General features: G+C 46.0%; 1 protein-coding gene and 1 pseudogene across 1 annotated transcript in view; both read left to right on the top strand.

Annotated features, from left to right (window-relative positions):
• Positions 1 to 18,685, top strand: part of LOC147900682 (uncharacterized) — a 138,036-nt gene that overhangs the window by 20,445 nt on the left and 98,906 nt on the right. Inside the window, exon 6 of the mRNA XM_087375501.1 lies at positions 18,428 to 18,571. Coding sequence (XP_087231627.1) covers positions 18,428 to 18,571 — 144 coding nt within the window. The remainder of the gene's footprint in view (positions 1 to 18,427; positions 18,572 to 18,685) is intronic.
• On the top strand, positions 3,051 to 3,804 carry LOC147900683 (uncharacterized; annotated as a pseudogene).

Raw genomic sequence — 18,685 nt, 5'->3', positions numbered from 1 at the left:
TGAATTCTTATTGGCATATTTGAATCTCCTCAAGTCTCCTTTGTTGCGAATGATAATACATGCCGGATTCTTGGAAGAAAGGGCTTGTAAAACTTTTGCCCAAGAAGCCAATCTGTGATTGTCACGGGGACATGAAAAGTGAAGTAAAGTATCTTTGTAACTCAACCCACACTTAACCCAAGGTTAACCATGGTTAAGTGTAGTAATAGTTTAGTTGTGAGGGATTGGCTAGAGGAAGTGCACACTTCCTAGAAGTTCCTAGGGGCAAAGTCTAGGTGCACCACTAGGTCCTAGGGGCAAGGCAAGGCTTTAAAGAGGGGTCCAAAAGTTGGGCCCAAGGACAATCAACGCTGTCCTTGGTATGGTGGTTAGGACTTTAATGAAGGGCCAAGTGGCATGCATGCAAATGCATGTGCTCCCCTCCACCTACGATCTCTCTTCTTCACTTTCATGGAAGCATCTTCCATGCTTGGGAGAAGGAGAAGATTGTGCTGGATGTTTTCAGTTGTTCTTGTGTAGTTTTTGAGCTGTTTTAGTTGTTTCAAGCCTGTTTTCAGCCCATTTCAGTTGTTCCAAGGCTACTACGCACTTCTAGGAAGTGCTAGAAGTGATTTTTTGAGTTTTTGGAAATTTGGTACGGACTGTACAGATGTCCGTACGGTTGTACGAAATCCATACGGAATCATACGACTGCCTCTAGCAGGTGGCCAAGGTTGTCTTTTGCTGTTTTGGACCTTTCCGCACTGTGTTTTTGGCTGCGTTGTGACTTTTGGAGCTGTTCTGGATTAGTGCTGACTGCAGGAGGAGATTTCCCTGCTGCTTTTGGCATGCTTTCTTAGAAGGACTCATGCACAGATCTTGAGGCAATCATTTCAGGGCAGATCTGTGGACCATCTTTCCTCTACAACGCTTTCTTGTTCACTCGCTGCTCTCTACCTTCATTACTCTCTTATCCTTATTGTTGGAAGTAAACTGCACCTTGCGGGGAGCATGGACAGAGGATAGGTGCGAGGAAGGAGCTCGCCCCTCTGCCACAGATAGTGGGAATTGGTTCTAGGTTTTGTTTTTCTTGTTCTTTCTTGCTTTGTAGCTTTTTGCAGTGCATGCGTGTTGTTTGCAGTCCTTTCAAGACTCCTACAGATTCTAGCAAGCATCCAAAGGCAAGGGTGTTCCTGTGGTAGGCCTAAGGACAGTGTGGATGCATGTGATAGCCTTGTGGTTGCCTTGAGCTCAGTTTGCCAGTGGTATGGATGCTTGAATGACTCACAGTTAGGTCAGATCAGAAGTGGATGCCTGAGTATGCCTTGCTAGTTGGAATTGGTGCATTTGGATTAGATGCCCTGAAGACAAGTAGAGGATTTGCAAAGAGAAACAATGCATGGGTGAACCCTTGTTGTAAAGCATTTCGATTCAGAAGCATTAAATAAATACCGTAAGGGACGCCAAGGCATTTGGGACCAATGGGTGCATTGTGTACTGTTTTCATTGAGCAGGGGCATTCTAGCCTTCCCTTTGTTTCTATTGAAGTTTGTTTCTAAGTTTTGCTAAGTGGTTAAAGTGACTGAAGCTTGCATTGTGGTTGTTTATGAAGTTTATGATTGAGTAGAAGAAGATCATTGCCCTTTTGTTTATTGAAGGTTGGTTTCAGTGGTTCCATTGCCGGGCTAGTCACCATCTCCCTACAGAGGTGAGCCCAGGTAGTGTTGGGTGAAGGACACCTTCATTGCAATTGTTGCTATGGCCATCGATCTTAGCAAGCACGGCACACTGTGAGAGGTCATTGACCATCTTTGAGCAGGAGGGGCAAGATGAAGACAGAGCATCAGAGAGTTGAAGGGGAGCATAGTATCAGCGGGGGTGATGACTAGCAGGACAGTGGGGCACGTCCAGTTTCTCTTGAGCATGCCACTGAGGACTCACAGGATGAGGTAGATGAGGTAGAGGAGCTTGATATGCTCTTTTTCAGCCGCGAATGCAAAGTGTAGCAGGAGCCTTGTCGTAGTTGCAACATGCTATGATAGAGATTATGCAAGCCCCTCCCCCTATGGTTGCTTCCCTTAGAAGCAAGGGGAGGGGAAGGTGGAGATGGAGGGGGAGGGGGGAGGGGGAGGTGGAGATGGAGGGGGGAGGGGGAGAGGGAGGTGGAGATGGAGGGGGGAGGGGGTGGGGGAAATGGAGGAGGGAGGGGGAGGGGGAGGGGGAGGGGGAGGTGGAAATGGAGATGGAGGGGGGAGGCGGTGGTGGAAATGGGGGGGGAAGGGGGAGGGGGAGGTGGAAATGGAGGGGGAAGGGGGAGGGGGGAAAAAAAAAGAGCAAATAAAAAACTTGACGGACGGAAATCAAAAGGGAGGGAGAGGTGGTCACCTGTACGCTCTCCAAGTCTTTCTCGATGTAACGGGATTGTTGTGGAATAATGGACGGTGGGTGGAAGGTTGGGTTATTGCTGCGAGATGGGCTCGAAGTCACAATGTGAGGATGGGAGTAAGGTGGTGGTCGATGGAGAGGGAGGAGTGTCTTGCGTAGGGCTCGGAATGAAGAAGAGAATGGAGGCAAAAACTGAAAGATGAAGAATGAGGGGGTGGAGTTGGTTTTTATAGGATTTGAGTTTAGGTTTAGGGTTTAACAAATGGTGTGCCATAAGGCTCGATGCACACCCCATACATATGAAAACTTCTGAGTTAAATTTGATCGCCATGCATCCAGGATAGTTTGGAGGGGGATCGGTTTTTCAGGCAATGGTGGCTCAACCGGCAGAGATGCCCTCGATCACCCCTGTAGTGGGTAATGCCAATAACTTTTATTCAGTCAATCAGGGACAGAAAGCCTTTCCTCAGCCCACGATGCATCCATGATATTTTGGAGGGGGATCGGTTTTTCAGGCAATGGTGGCACCATCCGCAGAGGCACCCGGAATGCTAGGCAGCTTTATGGGCAGCGCACAGCGCAAAATGCAGAATTTCCAGCAACCTATGATGGGTGGAATGCCCCCTGCAAATGCCAATATGATGTATTTGATGCAACCTGGAATGCAAACAGGAATGCCTGGGACAATGGGCAATACTTGGAATATGCCTCAGATGAAGGGAGTGGGACCTGGAATGCCAAACCCCACCACCATCGGTACGGGTGGAATGGCTCAAAATGCGGGAGCAGTGATGCCTCCACCATTTTTACAGCCCCCCGTTTATGACAATCTCACCCCTAAAGGCAAATTGAAAGATTACAAGGAGGGAGGGGCAACTGTAAAGTTTGAGATGTTCAATGGGATGCGGGATAGATTGAAGGCTTTGACATTCGTGCAACAGTTTGATGCTGCCTACTCAGGTGGACACTTTATAGAATCTTCCAAAGTCCGAAAGGCAGCCACCTTTTTGAAGGGCAATGTGCTCCAATGCTGGACCAACCTCCTCTTGCAAGGTAGAGCACCTACCACTTGGGTCGAATTCAAGCAGGTCTTCTCAGTAGCATGGCTCAATACCACTTTCGAGGTAGATATCATGACCGCCTAGTACAAATTAGATGCTGCAAATTGCAGAAATTTGGAGGACTACAATAAGAAGTTTTGGGAAGCCTTGTTGCCAGTGAATTCTTACAAACATGTACCGTTGTCTGATGTCTGATCAAATTGAAAGGTATTGTTGCGGGTTGCCAAAGGAGATTCGGTACTATTGCACGAAGACACGGGTCTCCAATATGTCCGAGTTGGTTGAGAATGCCACTACTGCTTATGCACTATTGCAAGGGAAAGTTTTTGGGTTCATAGGAGACATCAAGGTCAAAAGGCAGCAAGACGGAATCCCCTAAGAAGTTCAGAAAGTTTTCGCAGCCCATGAAGGCAAAGTTTGTTGCAGGACAGAGGCGAGTACCGACCCGTATGTCAGATGAGGAAAAGCAAATTCTTTATGATGCCAACAAGTGTTATGTTTGCAACGAGGAAGGCCATAGGGCTTTTGAATGCCCACATAAGAAGCGGAAGTTCCCTCCTACTGAGCAGGTTGAGCACAAGGAGGAAAAGAGGCCTGATCAGAAGAATAAAAAGCCCAAGCCCACGCTGGTCTTTTGCTAGACTTGATTGGGGCTGTTCAGAATACAGATGCTATAGAGTTATGCCGGGCATGGGGCAAGATAAGAGACTAGACAGCTCTGATGTTTTTCGATTTGAGAGCCAAGGCCAACTTCATCTCTCCAGAGCTGGCTGGAAAGTTGGGAATACAGGCAGAAGACATGGGTTCTTTGTGTGCTGCTAATATGGCTTGTCCGGGACTTAGCCAGTCAGTTACTCCGGTGATAGGCAAGCCGTGGATGCATATTCAGAGGTACATGGATACAGAAGAGTTCTATATTATGCCGTTGAATGGTTGTGATGTGTTACTGGGGATACCTTGGCACTTTCGTGTTGGGGCTGTTTTGGATACAAAGAATAAAACAATCACACTCACATTGGCAACGTAATGAAAAAGCACCTTTCAGCGTACTTAGTTTTTGCATATGAAAGGAAGTCAAGGAGTCTCATTTTTCTAAGCTGGAAAAACAGCGGACAGATTTTTTTTTTCAATTTAGGGAATGTTTTTCTGACTCACTTCCACAGGAGTTGCCCCCTAAAAGGCCAGAAGATCATACGATAGATATAATCCCTGGTAGCAGCCCTCCTAACCGACCTCCTTACAGGGTCAATGCAGCCCAGCAAAAGGAAATTATGAACTAGGTAAAGGACCTGTTGGAGAAGGGGCTGATTCAGCCCAGCTCTTCACCCCAGTGCTCACCTGTGCTCTTGGTCCAGAAGAAGGATGGATCCTGGCGGATGTGTGCATTGACTACATAGCCCTCAATAAAATTACCATTAAGAACAGATTCCCTATACCCAGGATAGATGATATTTTGGATAGGTTACATGGGTCTGGAATGTTCAGCCGCATTGATCTGAAGAGTGGTTATCACCATATCTGAATTCAGCCAGAGGATGTTCACAAAACAGCATTTCGTATCACATTTGGTCTGTACGAGTTTCTTATCATGCCATTTGGGTTAACCAATGCACTTGCCACCTTCAACAGAATGATGGACATGATTTTTAGAGAACACCGAGCCTTTGTTGGCACTTTCTTCGATGACATCATTGTGTTCTCTCAGGATGAGGCTAAACATAAGAAGCACCTGGCAATTGTTCTTGAGGAGCTATAGAAGCATAAGCTACTTGTCAATGCCAAGAAAAGTGATTTTTTAATGCATGAGATCCAGTTTCTTAGGCACATTGTTTCCAAGGATGGAGTTAGGATGGACCCCGCCAAGGTAGAGGCCATCAGGAATTGGCCACACCTGAAGAACATCCATGAAGTATGTAGCTTTCTGGGCTTGTGCGTGTACTACAGGAGATCATTCGGTATTTCGCAGAGATTGCATCTCCTTTACATGCCTTATAGAAGAAAGAGGTCACTTTTAGATGGGGTCCTAAAGAATTTGCAGCTTTTGACCTACTGAAGGAAAAACTCTGCTTAGATCTTGTGATTATTTTTCCAGATCTTTGCAAACCCTTCACTGTCCAAGCAAATGCATGTGGGAACAACGTAGGAGGGGTACTTATGCAGGATGTAAGAGTCGTGGCATACGAGAGTAGAGTTCTCCAGGATGCTGAAATGAATTTTGGCATCTATGAGAAAGAGATGTTGGCTGTCATACATGCTCTTTCGACTTGGAAGCATTATCTTTTGGGTGTTGATTTTCATGTTCAGACCGATCATCAATCACTACGGTACTTTCTCACTGAGAGAAAGTTGTTTGAGAAGCATATGAGGTGGGCATATTTTCTTTCTATATTTCATTTTCAGATTGTGCATCTGCCTGGGATAGAAGAATGTTGTTGCGGATGCACTCTCACGAAAGCCCACTCTAGATGTAGTGTCTGTTAAGCCACAAGTTTCAGCAGTGACCATTGCATATCATGATGAGCTTGATGCCATGAAGGATCTGTTAGAAATGAAGAGGGAATGAATCACTCAATCCTCGACCCAAGATCTCTCTAACTCTTACACACTCAGCTTAGATAGATGACCACAGATGGAATAGAAACACACTCAGAAATAACAGCAAGAATAGATGGAGAGAGAGTATATTCATCCACCGGATGGTGGGCAGAAAATGGCTCCAAGGGAGCAGTACAAATCACAGCAGGATACTGGAGAAAACTGATGAACTCTCTCTCACAAACTCCCCCAGATCTGGGTGCTGAACACTGCCTTGGAGAAGGCTTTCTGTAATGCACTGGATACTGGGCTCAATGGAGAAGTGGGCCTTTTATAGGCTCTGCCCAGGCCCCTTCAGATGACCGACCAGCAGGGTCGGTCCTTGTCTGGTGGCCGACTTTATGGGTCCCATAAACCGACCAGGGTTGGCCCTGGTCGGTGGCCCTAGTTGGGCTGACTTGGCCAGCTACAGGCCCCTATATAAGGGCGCCCTGGGCGGCCAGTCCGCGCTGTTGCTGGAGCCTCCATGTGAGGCCGAAAGCCCCCCCTCATACCTGTTGTTGCAGGCTGCGACCCAGCCCATGTGCTGGTCGCCTATGATGCCGGCCTGAGTCTCTCTCCCCAGCCCTCCTACCTCTCACTGCCCCTTGTCCCCTCAAATCGGGGGTTCACAGGTGGGCATAGTGAGATTCTAACACCCCCCTTGAATGTCACGATTGTGGGCCAATCCCCATACGTCTGATGAGGTGCTCCATCTGTTCTCGAGGGAGTGCCTTCATGAAGAGGTCGGACAAGTTGTCGGCGGTCGGGCAGTACATGAGCTCGATCACGTCGTCGATGATGAGCTCTTGAACAAAGTGGTAATGAACTTCGATGTGCTTGGTCCGCGCATGGTACACTGGATTCTTGGCAATGGCTATGCAACTTTGATTGTCGCACATCAGCATTGTTGCGTCCTCGTGACACACGTTCATGTCCTCCAGAATCCACCTCAACCACAGTGTCTCACAAGCTGCTGTACATGCGGCTCTGTACTCTGCCTTTGTAGATGAAAGGGCCACTGTGGGTTGCTTCTTACTCAGCCAAGAGATGGCACGAGATGCAAGTAAGAAGCAATACCCTGTTGTTGATCTTCTGGTGTCAGCATCACCCGCCCAATCATTGTCACAGAACCCGCCTAGTTCAAAGCCTTTGGTGTAGGTGATCCCGTAGGTGCAAGTACCCTTTAGATACCTCAGCACCCGTAAACCTGCATCCCAATGACTCTTCTTGGGAGAAGCAGAGAACTAGCATAATAGTCCAAGTGCATAACAAATATCAGGTCGAGTATTGGTAAGGCAAAGCAAGCTTTCTACCAATCGTCGGTACAAAGGAGTTACTGCTGTTCTGCAATCCTCCATCTGGAATCTCTTCAGAAGTTCTCTGCAATATTTCTTCTGTGAAATGAAGATCCTGTCTTTGGCCTGCCTTACTTCTATCCCAAGGAAGTAGTGTAATAACCCAAGGTCAGCAGTCATCTCAAACTCAGTCGTGAGTAGCTCCTTGACCTGGGAAATGTTGTTGACATGGTCACCTATCAAGATAAGATCATCAACATAGAAGACGAGTACCAATCGCAACTCCTCCTCAATGAACAACTAGAGGTTTGCCTCAGAAGGGCTCCGCTATCTTTTGAAAGAATACATCTATCCTTTGGTACCAAGCTCTGGGAGCCTGTTTCAGCCCTTATAATGCCTTCTTCAACGTGTAGACTTTTAATGGGGACCCTGGATCTTGAAAGCCCTGTGGCTGCTCCACGTACACCTCCTCCTCCAGGGTTCCATTAAGAAATGCGGACTTCACGTCCATTTGAAAAATAGGCCAATGGAATTGGGTAGCAAGGGCAATCACTGCCCGGATAGTAACCATGCGAGCTGTGGGAGAAAAAGTTTCATCAAAATTGATGCTTTTAGTCTGAGCAAAACCTTTGACCACTAATCTTGCTTTGTACTTATCCAAGCTGTCGTCCGGTTTGAATTTAAGTTTGTATACCCACTTAGTGCCGATGACTTTCTGTCGCGGGGGCTTGGCCACTAAGTCCCATGTATTGTTCTTTAGGATAGCATCCATCTTTGCCTGCATGGCAGCCTGCCATTCTTGATTGTCCTTCGCCTCCTCGAAGGACCTTGGCTCTTCAAGCTGAGCCACCAATGCAAAATTCACGGATGGGGTCTGCTTAAGACGTTGGGATTGACGCAATCCGGAATTGCTGCTCTCAGGTATATCGGTGACGCGAGAGTCTTCCAATGTTTTTAGGTACCATTGGGGCAACTTCTTCTGCTTCTCAGTGGGAGGAGGAACTGGAACTGCTTCTAGAACATCTTGCTTTTACTCAGTACCTTGTGGAACATTAGCTTCCGATTTCTTCACCTCTTGGATGGTCAACCTGGGGCGGGGTGGGTTCAGGGATTGAACAATCTCCTCCTCAATTTGAGGCTCCTCTCCTGGGGTTCATATTCCTATTCCTCGAAGATGACATCCCGATTGATAAGAATCTGCTTCTTTACTGGGTCGAAGAGTCAATAGGCCTTGGATTCTTCGCTATACCCAACAAAGATACATTTTCTGCTCCGGGAATCAAGCTTGGTCCTGTGTTTCTTGTGCACATGCACCCATGCGTTAGAACCAAAAATGCGAAGATGAGTGATAGAGGGCTTCTTACCATAAAATGCTTCATATGGAGTCTTGTCCTTGACGGCCTTCGTCTTGGTCCGGTTAAGGATGTGTACTGCTGTATTGATAGCTTCACTCCAATAGGCTTTAGAAAGGTTCCTTTCTCGTAACATAGCAAGCCCTGTCTCCGTAGTGGTTTTGTGCTTCCTCTCGGCTACCCCGTTTTGCTAAGATGTACATGCAATGGTGAGTTGTCGCTTGATCCCATGCTTGCGACAAAATGTGTTGAACTCATTGGAGGTGAATTCTCCCCTCTTGTCTGTACGGAACATCTTGACATTCTCCCTTGTCTCCTTTTCAACTGTAGCCTTCCAGTCCTTGAATTTCTCGAAAGCCTGTGACTTTTTAGCCAAGCAATACACCCAGGTCATTCTACTGAAATCATCCACAAAGAGAAGTGAGTACTTGGATCCTGCCCACGATGCTGTAGACATTGGGTCACAAATGTTGGCATGAACCAACTCAAGTGGTTTGCTGGCCCGAAACGAGGCCTCTTGTGGGAACTTGTCCCTGTGCTGCTTGCCTTCTAGACAAGCCCTACAGACACCATCATTGCCTGTAATGAGTGGAAGTCTATCCACCATCTTTGACTTCGACATTTCAGCCAAGGTTCCATAGCTGACGTGACCGAAGCGCTCATGCCAAAGTTTGGACTTTAGGTTTTCTCCATGAACCAACATTGCACTAAGGCGGTATAGTCCGTTTTCTTCGACTCCTTGGGCTACCATCTGTCCATTTGCTTTGGATGTCACGGTGACCTTGCCGTCCTCAAAGAGAACTGACATGTTGTTCTTGTCCATCTGACTTACAGATAGTAAGTTCTTGCAAAGGTTGGGTACATTAAGTACTCCAGAGATATCCTTCTCCTCTTCTGCGGTTGTAATGAAAGGAATGCTACCAATGCCCTTCACAGGACATTTCTGGCTATCCCCGACAGAAACTTTGGAATCCGGGTGTGTACCTTCCATGGTTTTGAACCAAGTCTTCCTGTTAGACATGTGCTTTGAAGCTCTATTGTCAACATACCAACCCTCTTTTCCTTCACTGACTGCATACGACGCTGAACAATGTTCACTGATTAAAAACAACTGTCCTGTCGTCACATTGGCAGAATCATTCTTAGGCTCTTCTTTGATCCTGGCTTCTCTCTTCTGCTTCTGATCCGCCTTCTTCTTTTGGCATTCTTTGGCGGAGTGGCCAAGCTTTTCACAATAAAAGCACTTCATTTTCTTCTTTCGGTCAGTGTCCTCTGACTTCTTGAACTCCTTTGACTTGCCTTTTCCAGGCTTGCTTTGGCCACTAATGCCTTCTCATCGGTTTGCGTAAAGAGTTTCTCTCGAGCCTCCTCCTGAAGCAAGAGTGGGCCAAGCTCCTCAAAGGTGAGTGGCTTAGTCTGTTGACCCGCAGTGACTGTAGTCACAAAACTTTTGAATCTCCGTGGCAATTTGTGGAGTGCGAGCATCGCCAATTGACTCGAGTCCACCTTTTGACCAACTGCTGCGAGCTGGTCCCGCACGACTTTCACCTTTGTCAGATGGTCATGCACAGTATCACCCTTGTTCATATCAAGATTATAAAGTTGATGCTGAAGAGTAATGATACGGGCTGTATTGTCGGTTTCATACAGCTCCTTTAGTATGGTCCACGCCTCCGGAGATGTCTCTGCCAATTGGATATGAGGGATCACAACATCTGCTGTCGTGCCGATTAGCATTGCTAAGGCTTGAGCATCCCTCTCCTCCCATGCACTGAGTTCATCCGCATCTGCTTCAAATAGAACATCACCTCTTTTCTCCACAATGTCCTCCGGCTTTACCTTGGTCCCAATCACTATCTTCCACAGCTTCCTTGCCACCAGATGGCTTCGGATCTTGACTTTCCAGATTGGATAGTTTGTCCCATTGAGCTTTCTAGCTTCACCAAAATTGGGAATGAATGAAGAAAGAAGATGACTGGAGGAGGAAAAAGGACGAGCAGTGGGTGTAGAGGCTTCTGAACGCTGATCCATCTCGGTGAATAGCAAACTGAAAAATTGAAGCAAAAAGATGTACTGACCTCCCGTGCTAGCCTGAGCTGAAAACGGAATCGCCTTTTTGCCAAGGGACTCCTTCCTTCAGAGAGTGCTTTGATGAAGAAGAGTTGAGAGCCTATGGCTCTGATACCATGTTAGAAATGAAGAGGGAATGAATCACTCAATCCTCCACCCAAGATCTCTCTAACTCTTACACACTCAGCTTAGATAGATGACCACAGATGCAACAGAAACAGTATATTCATCCACCGGATGGTGGGCAGAAAATGGCTCCAAGGGAGCAGTACAAATCACAGCAGGATGCTGGAGAAAACTGATGAACTCTCTCTCACAAACTCCCCCAGATCTGGGTGCTGAACATTGCCTTGGAGAAGGCTTTCTGTAATGCACTGGATACTGGGCTCAATGGAGAAGTGGGCCTTTTATAGGCTCTGCCGAGGCCTCTTCAGATGACCAACCAGCAGGGTCGGTACCTTGTCTGGTGGCCGACTTCATGGGCCCCATAAATCGACCAGGGTTGATAGTGTCCCACAATACTACTCACCTACATTCATGATTACTATCAATGTATTAAATTACCAGTCACTAGGCTTGCATGCTTAGTAGAGTACTAGAGTGCATGGTAATGAGTGATTAGAGGTGATTAGGCTTCATGATTTACTTTTGTGGTAATTACTGCCCGATGGTGGTGGCTCTCATCAACCACGTCAGTGGCCACCGGGCTGGCAGTTAATTACCTTGGTCGGTGGCCCTGGTTGGGCTGACTTGGCCAGCGATAGGCCCCAATATAAGGGCGCCCTGGGCAGCCAGTCCACGTTGCTGCTGGAGCCTCCATGTGTGGCCTAAAGCCCCCCCTCATACCTGCTATTGCAGGCTGCGACCCAGCCCGTGTGCTGGTCGCCTATGATGCCGGCCTGAGTCTCTCTCCCCAGCCCTCCTACCTCTCACTGCGCCTTGTCCCCACAAATCGGGGGCTCACAGGTGGGCACAGTGAGATTCTAACAGGATCAATATGCCCATGATGCTGATTTTTCACGTATTTATGATCAGTTGGTTGATGGACAGAGGCATGAGCACTATACTCTCAAAGACGGATTTTTGATGATGCATGCATGGTAGATTGTGTGTCACGAAATAGTCGAGGTGTTGCCAAAGAGTCATGCTCCACCCTATGCAGGGCACAGAGGCATTGATGCCACTGTCAATGCTGTGGAGCACTATTTCTTTTGGCCATCATTGAGAAAGGATGTCAAGGCATATGTCACGACATGCATCACTTGCTAGAAGGTGATATATGACATGCATAAGCTGGTTGGAGTGCTGCAGCCTCTACCTAATCCCAATCGTCCCTGGCGGAGCATTGCCATGGATTGACCCTGGCAGAGTATTGCCATGGATTTTATCTTTGATCTTCCTCGTACACTAGTGGGACACGATGGGATATGGACCATTATTTGCAGATTCAGCAAGCAGGCCCACTTTATTCCTTAAGTAAGAAAATTATAGCAAAACAGATGGCGAGACTCTTTATGTCTCATGTGTTTAAACATCACGGGATGCCTCAATCAATTGTCTGTGATGGAGACCCGCGGATGACAAGTCTTTTTTGGAGAGGTATCTTTGAGAATATGGGTACCACGCTGAATTTCTCATCCTCTTTTCATCGTGAATCTGATGGGCAGTCCGAAACATAGCCCTTGATCTTCTCAAGGGCTATGTTTCGGATCAGCAATCGAAATGGGAGCAATTTCTGCCACTTGTTGAGTTTGCCTACAACAACACTGTACACTCATCCACAGGGAAAGCCCCCTTTGAAATTGTGGCAGGAGAACGAAAGGTACCTCCCATTCTGCATACGAAGAGAAGATTTTTGAGGCGGACAGATTTGTGGAAAGTTTGGATGTTGCTTACCAGAAGGTCAAAACAGCCCTCCAGAAAAGCCAAGAGAAGCACAAACGGACAATAGATAAGCATCACCACGAGTTACTCTTGAAACATGGCGATTGCGTGCTGCTGCATTCCTAGAAAGCAAGACTCAAGAGGATGAAAGGCAAGACCTAAGTGTACACAAAGCTGAAGATGAGGTATTATGGTCCTTTTCAGGTTTTTGAATGCATTAATGATGTAGCTTACAGGCTGAAGCTACTTGCCACTTAGACCATACACAATGCCTTTCATGTGAGTTTATTGTAGCCTTTCCAGGGTGATGTGCCTGTTGACTTGCTTGATGAGGATCAGCCCGAGGTGGAAGAGTTGGATGAAATCTTGGTTCCAGAACAGATTTTGGCACATATGGAAAGAAAAGTGAAAGGTAGAGTTTCCCGGGGCTACCTGGTGAAGTTCGGGAATTATCCTCAACTGGATGCGAGGTGGATGGAGGAGGATGATCTGGCAGAGTCACCTCAGATTTTGCAGCTCTACCTGGATGCGTTTCAGGTTGCGCCCATTTCGGTATAGGCTCCTACAAGTTTAACAGAGTAGCAATCTGGAGCATTGCTTGCTGCTCGAGAGGAGAGTAGCATCTCCCCTTCCTTGATTCAGACTGCTCATGTATCTGGAGATCGCTTGGTGGTACCGATTGTCTCACTCGAGATGTGCTTGCTGATAGTATTTCTGTCGTGAGGTCTCCATGATTGGTGAAAGCGACACTCGACACAGAGGATGCATTGATGTATGGATGGACTCTTTAGCTCTCCTAGCCCATATTATCATTGCAGGTTGCATCTTACAGAAGATGATGTATATTCTGGTATGGGCTTTTTCTGCCTATTTGCATTACTTTACTTCTACTGTAATTTTTCAGCAGCAACCTGGGTAGTTTGCTGTTTTAAGAGGAGGGTATGTCATGGGGACGTGAAAAGTGAAGCAAAGTATCTTTGTAACTCAATCCACGCTTAACCCAAGGTTAACCTTGGTTAAGTGTAGTAATGGTTTGGCCATGAGGGATTGGCTAGAGGAAGTGCACACTTCCTAGAAGTTCCTAGGGGCAAAGTCTAGGTGCACCACTAGGTCCTAGGGGCAAGGCAAAGGCTTTAAAGAGGGGTTTAAAAGTTGGGCCCAAGGACAACCAACGTTGTCCTTGGTATGGTGGTTAGGACTTTAATGAAGGGCCAAGTGGCATGCATGCAAATGCATGTGCTCCCCTCCACCTACCATCTCTCTCCCTCACTCTCCCGGAAGCATCTTCCACGGTTGGAGAAGGAGAAGACTGCGCTGGACGTTTTTAGTTGTTCGTGTGTAGTTTTTGAGCTGTTTTAGCTATTTCAAGCCTGTTTTCAGCTCGTTTCAGTTGTTCCAAGACTAGTACGCACTTCTACGAAGTGATTTTTTGAGTTTTTGAAAAATTTCGTATGGACCGTGCGGACGTTCATACGATTGTGTGGAATCCATATGGAATCGTACGGCTGCCTCTAGCACGTGGCCGATGTTGTCTTTTGCTGTTCTGGACCTTTTTGCACGTGTTTTTGGTTGCATGGTGACTTCTGGACCAGTGCAAGCTGCAGGAGGAGATTTCTCTGTTGCTTTTGTCATGCTCTCTTAGGAGGACTCAGGCACAGATCTCAAGGCAGTCATTTCGGGGCAAATCTGTGGACCATCTTTCCTCTACAACTCTTTCTTGTTCACTCTCCGCTCTCTACCTTCATTTCTCTCTTATCTTGATTCTTGCTTTGTAGCTTTTTGCAGTGCATGCATGTTGTTTTAGTCCTTTCAAGACTCCTACAGGTTCCCAGCAAGCACCTAGAGGCAAGGTTGTTCCTATGGTAGGCCTAAGGACAGTGTGGATGCATGTGATAGCCTCGAGGTTGCCTTGAGCTCAGTTTGCCAGTGGTATGGATGCTTGAATTCCTCACAGTTGGGTCAGATCAGAAGTGGATGCCTGAGTATGCCTTGCCAATTGGAATTCTAGTGGTGCACTTGGATTAGATGTCCTAAAGACAAGTAGAGGATTTGCAGAGAGGAATTTGCAGGGGTGAACCCCTATTGTAAAGCATTTCCATTCAAGAGCATTGAATAAGTACCGTAAGGGGCACCAAGGCATTTGGGACCAGTGGGTGCACTGTGTCTTGTTTTCATTGAGCAGGGGCATTCTAGCCTCCCCTTTGTTTTTGTTGAAGTTTGTTTCTAAGTTTTGCTAAGTGGTTGAAGTGACTGAAGCTTGCATTGTGGCTGTTTATGAAGTTTACGACTGAGTAGAAGAAGATCACTGCCCTTTTGTTTATTGAAGGCCGGTTTTAGTGAATCTCTGGCTGATTTATCACGCTGATGGCTGTAATTTATGAGATCGCCATCAGAACGGTGGTTGATTGTATCAAAGAATATTTGCATGATGGCCTTCATCCGGCGCAATATGGTTTTATTCCTCGTAGGCATATAACTAACAATATTGCAAATGCCTATGTTGGGATTGAGTATGCTAAATATACTGAACATGATTTTCTCTTGTTGCAAGTAGATATTGCAAAGCCTTTTGACACCATGCAATGGGATTTTATAGCTCAGACCAAGCTAGCTTTGGGTTTTGGTCAGAAATTGCAGCACATCATCTTTTGGCTCTAGAGTGACAGCAAAGCTGCATGCATCTTGTCGGGGGATATTTCTGAAGCTTGGACACTCCGTTGTTCAGTTTGCCAGGGCTGTCGTCTTAGTGCTATTCTATATGCTATAGCTGCACATCCTATGCTACAATATATAGACCACTTGGTGGTGACTAACATGTTACATGGCTTGCATATTCCTAGAAGTCGCGTTCTGGTTGCTTAAGCTTATGCATATGATTCGTTTTGTGTGGCATGGAATACTGAAAGGGATCTTTCTTTGCTTATGCAGGCTCTGTCATTGTATGGGCTTGTTGCTGGCCTTCATGCCGATTTTTTGAATCTCGCTTGTTGCCTTTGCATTCTAAAGATTGGGATAGTCTAGTATGGCCGAGGGAAATTGTCCCACCCAATCAGCTGGTATGTCATCTTGGTTATGCTCTGGGTTGGTCAATTACCCGTCGTGAACAGATTGATTGGGTTCTTGCCAAATTAAAGAAAAAGCTGGAATATTGAAAGTTAGTTACTTGGCCTTTGCATGTGTGGCTCAGAATTGTTCAATCTATTTTGGTGGCCTCATTCGATTTTATTTGCCATTAATCTTTTTTACCTAAGGAGATCTTACATCCTTTATGTCCACCATCATGGAAATTTTTTGGCGTTCAAAGCATGGCAGGAAAAGCTTGTGCTTGCTTCCAGTACATCAATTATGTTCACCAAAATTGCATGGGGGGTTGAATATTGTCAACATTCATGTGCACATTGAGGCTTAGAAAGGGAAAATGATGCTACAATTCCTACATGGTGATCACCCTTGGGCTGCTATGATGCGCTTCTTACTTCTTCAACTTACTACTACTACTTTTGGCTATTGGCAACCTACTCAGTGGGATTTTTTGTTGGGCAGTATTGAAGGCGAGGTCAAAGGTTGCCCTATTGTTTCTCAAATGTTTTTGGATTGGAAACATATTCTCTCGCATTTGGCTTGGCATGGCGGGGACTCCTTGCAGGGTTACTCTTTAAAAGTTGAGAGCATCCACTGGTCACGGGTTTTTTCTCCACCGTTGGCTTTACAGGAGCCCAGACACCCATATTTTCTTAATTCAAAAGGAATCTCCTTTGTGATAGATGTCATTCATGATGATGGCACTCTTTTATTGTCTCGCATATGGCTTGGCATGGCCGGGACTCCTTGCAGGGTAACTCTTGGAGAGCTGAGAGCATCTACTGGTCACGGGTTTTTTGTCCACCGTTGGCTTTATAGGAGCCCAGACGCTCATATTTTCTTAATTCAAAAGGGATCTCCTCTGTGGCCAATGTCATTTATGATGATGGCCCTCTTTTATCCTTTCCTTTGGCTGCTGGAAAATATGGTTTAGGGATGCATTATTGTCCTGTATGGCAGGCCATTACTCGGATGCTTCAGCTAGTACCGCCTTTAAACTTCAAGACAGGCTTCAGGATTGAACTCTTCTTCTAGTACACTTGTCCATTCGTCCTTTGAAGCTGTCTCATATTACAGTCTCATCTTTATATAAAGTTCTGTTGTCTCCACCTTGGGCGTCAGATAGGGATAATCAGCTTTGGTGTTTGCATCGTCTAGTCAAATGGTGGAGGAAAATATTGAAACAGATTTGGCACTCCAAGGTTCCTCTTCGACAACAGGTGTTTCTATGGCATGTTCTATTGGGGGATATTCCGTCTGGACAGCTTTAATCATGTAGACATATTGCTCCGGCTTGTCGTAGGTGTTTGGCTCCGAGGGAATCTATATCTCATATTTTTTGGCAGTGCCTTGAGACACGGAGCTTCTTGGGCATCCTTCGGCAGAGATTGCGACTGAGATTTCCTCAGGCTTCTTTTGGAAAGCTTTTTTGGCTTTTTGGGATCTATCCTCGACGGCCGGATTTTGAGTTGTTCTTTACCCTGGTTCGCTACCGGGATTCTGGAATGTTTGGTTGTTGATGCGTTGTCATGCATCATGCAGAATATGAGTTTCACGGTATTAGAGAGTGCTCTGATGACCAGATTGGGAAACTTAGAAAGTGGACGAGTTTTTCCAGAGCCTTTGGCTTAAGTCTCATGTGATTAAACCCGGGGAAAAAGATGACCTTTGCATTTAGGAAAGGCCAAACTTATGCAAGATATACTATAGTAGATGATATGCTAAAACATAATGGCAAGTAGTTGTATCTAAAATGATCTTAGACAGAGGGTCATTCAACAGTGCCATGGTAGCCCATGTGCAACATCCACGTGTCGAGAAGATATACGATCTTGTGAAGCGAAGTTTCTTTTGGACAAGGATTACAAAGCATATTCTTGAATATGTGACGCGATGTTTCTCATGTTAAGTAAGTAACACAGAGCGGCTTAAGCCAACTGGCCTTTAAAACCCTTGGAGATACCATTAGCTAGATGGGAGATTATTTCCATGGACTTTATTGTTGGTTGCCTACGATATAGGTGGATATGATTCTATCCTTGTGGTGGTTGACCGTCTTACCAAGATGGCTCATTTCATTTTGACTAGGGAGTCTATTAGTGCCCCGCAAGTTGCGGATTTGTTTTTTAGCATATATTTCGTCTGCATGGACTACCCACATAGTGTCAGACATGGATGCTAAATCTACTAGACTTTTTTGGACTGCACAAGGCTGGATTTGCATGATCTTGAAGCTTGGACAACATCGTCCCTTTGTGGGAGGCCACAAATTGGGCACTGCAGGAGGCTCAACCTCTTGAGAGAGTGAGTCAGGTGGGAGAGGTGAGAAGACGGTGCATGGAGCCTCCAAGACAATAGCATGTTATACAATATTTGAATATTGAACAAAATGACCCTAACTTGGAGAACGCTAATGATCTCTTCACACTCAACCTTTACATTTGGGGCATCCCATTCTATCCTTCTTGTGTACACTACATGCACATATAGTGCAATTTACATTCTCAACATAATGAGACACTTTTGTGTGCCCTTATTCTTTCAAATTCATCAGCTAGGAAATTTTAGAAATTTAGTTTATAAGCTGGATTGAAAATGTATAACTCAAAATATATTATGGGGCTCATCCACGGTCAATTGGCATGCAGAAATTTGAAGTGGAAAAGACACTGTATGCAAGTTCATGTCTCCTCTTGAATCTAAGAACCCATGGTAACTAATGAAGTTTAGCTTCCTGAACCAGGGTCAAGGATTGATGCCTTTGGATGTAAGTCAGATGTTGCTAAGAGGTGCCACATTGCGAAATACTCAATGGGTGATCGGGGCTGTGGTTTTCACCGGTGCTGATACAAAGTATATGCAAAACATGGTTGCAGCTCCACGAAAAGTACTCCTTTGTCTTTCTGCATAATTTGTATCGGCTGTGCAATTTTACTTTTTTTAATCATCGAATTATTTTATGATTTGATTTTTTTTTGCTGTCCTGTTTTGTGGATAAGTT

The sequence above is a fragment of the Dipteris shenzhenensis genome, chromosome 6 (assembly GCF_047967505.1).
Source record: "Dipteris shenzhenensis isolate YYH24624 ecotype China chromosome 6, Dip_SZ_1.0, whole genome shotgun sequence".
In the NCBI taxonomy this organism is placed as follows: Eukaryota; Viridiplantae; Streptophyta; class Polypodiopsida; order Gleicheniales; family Dipteridaceae; genus Dipteris; species Dipteris shenzhenensis.
This window is presented reverse-complemented; position numbering and strand designations above follow the sequence as displayed.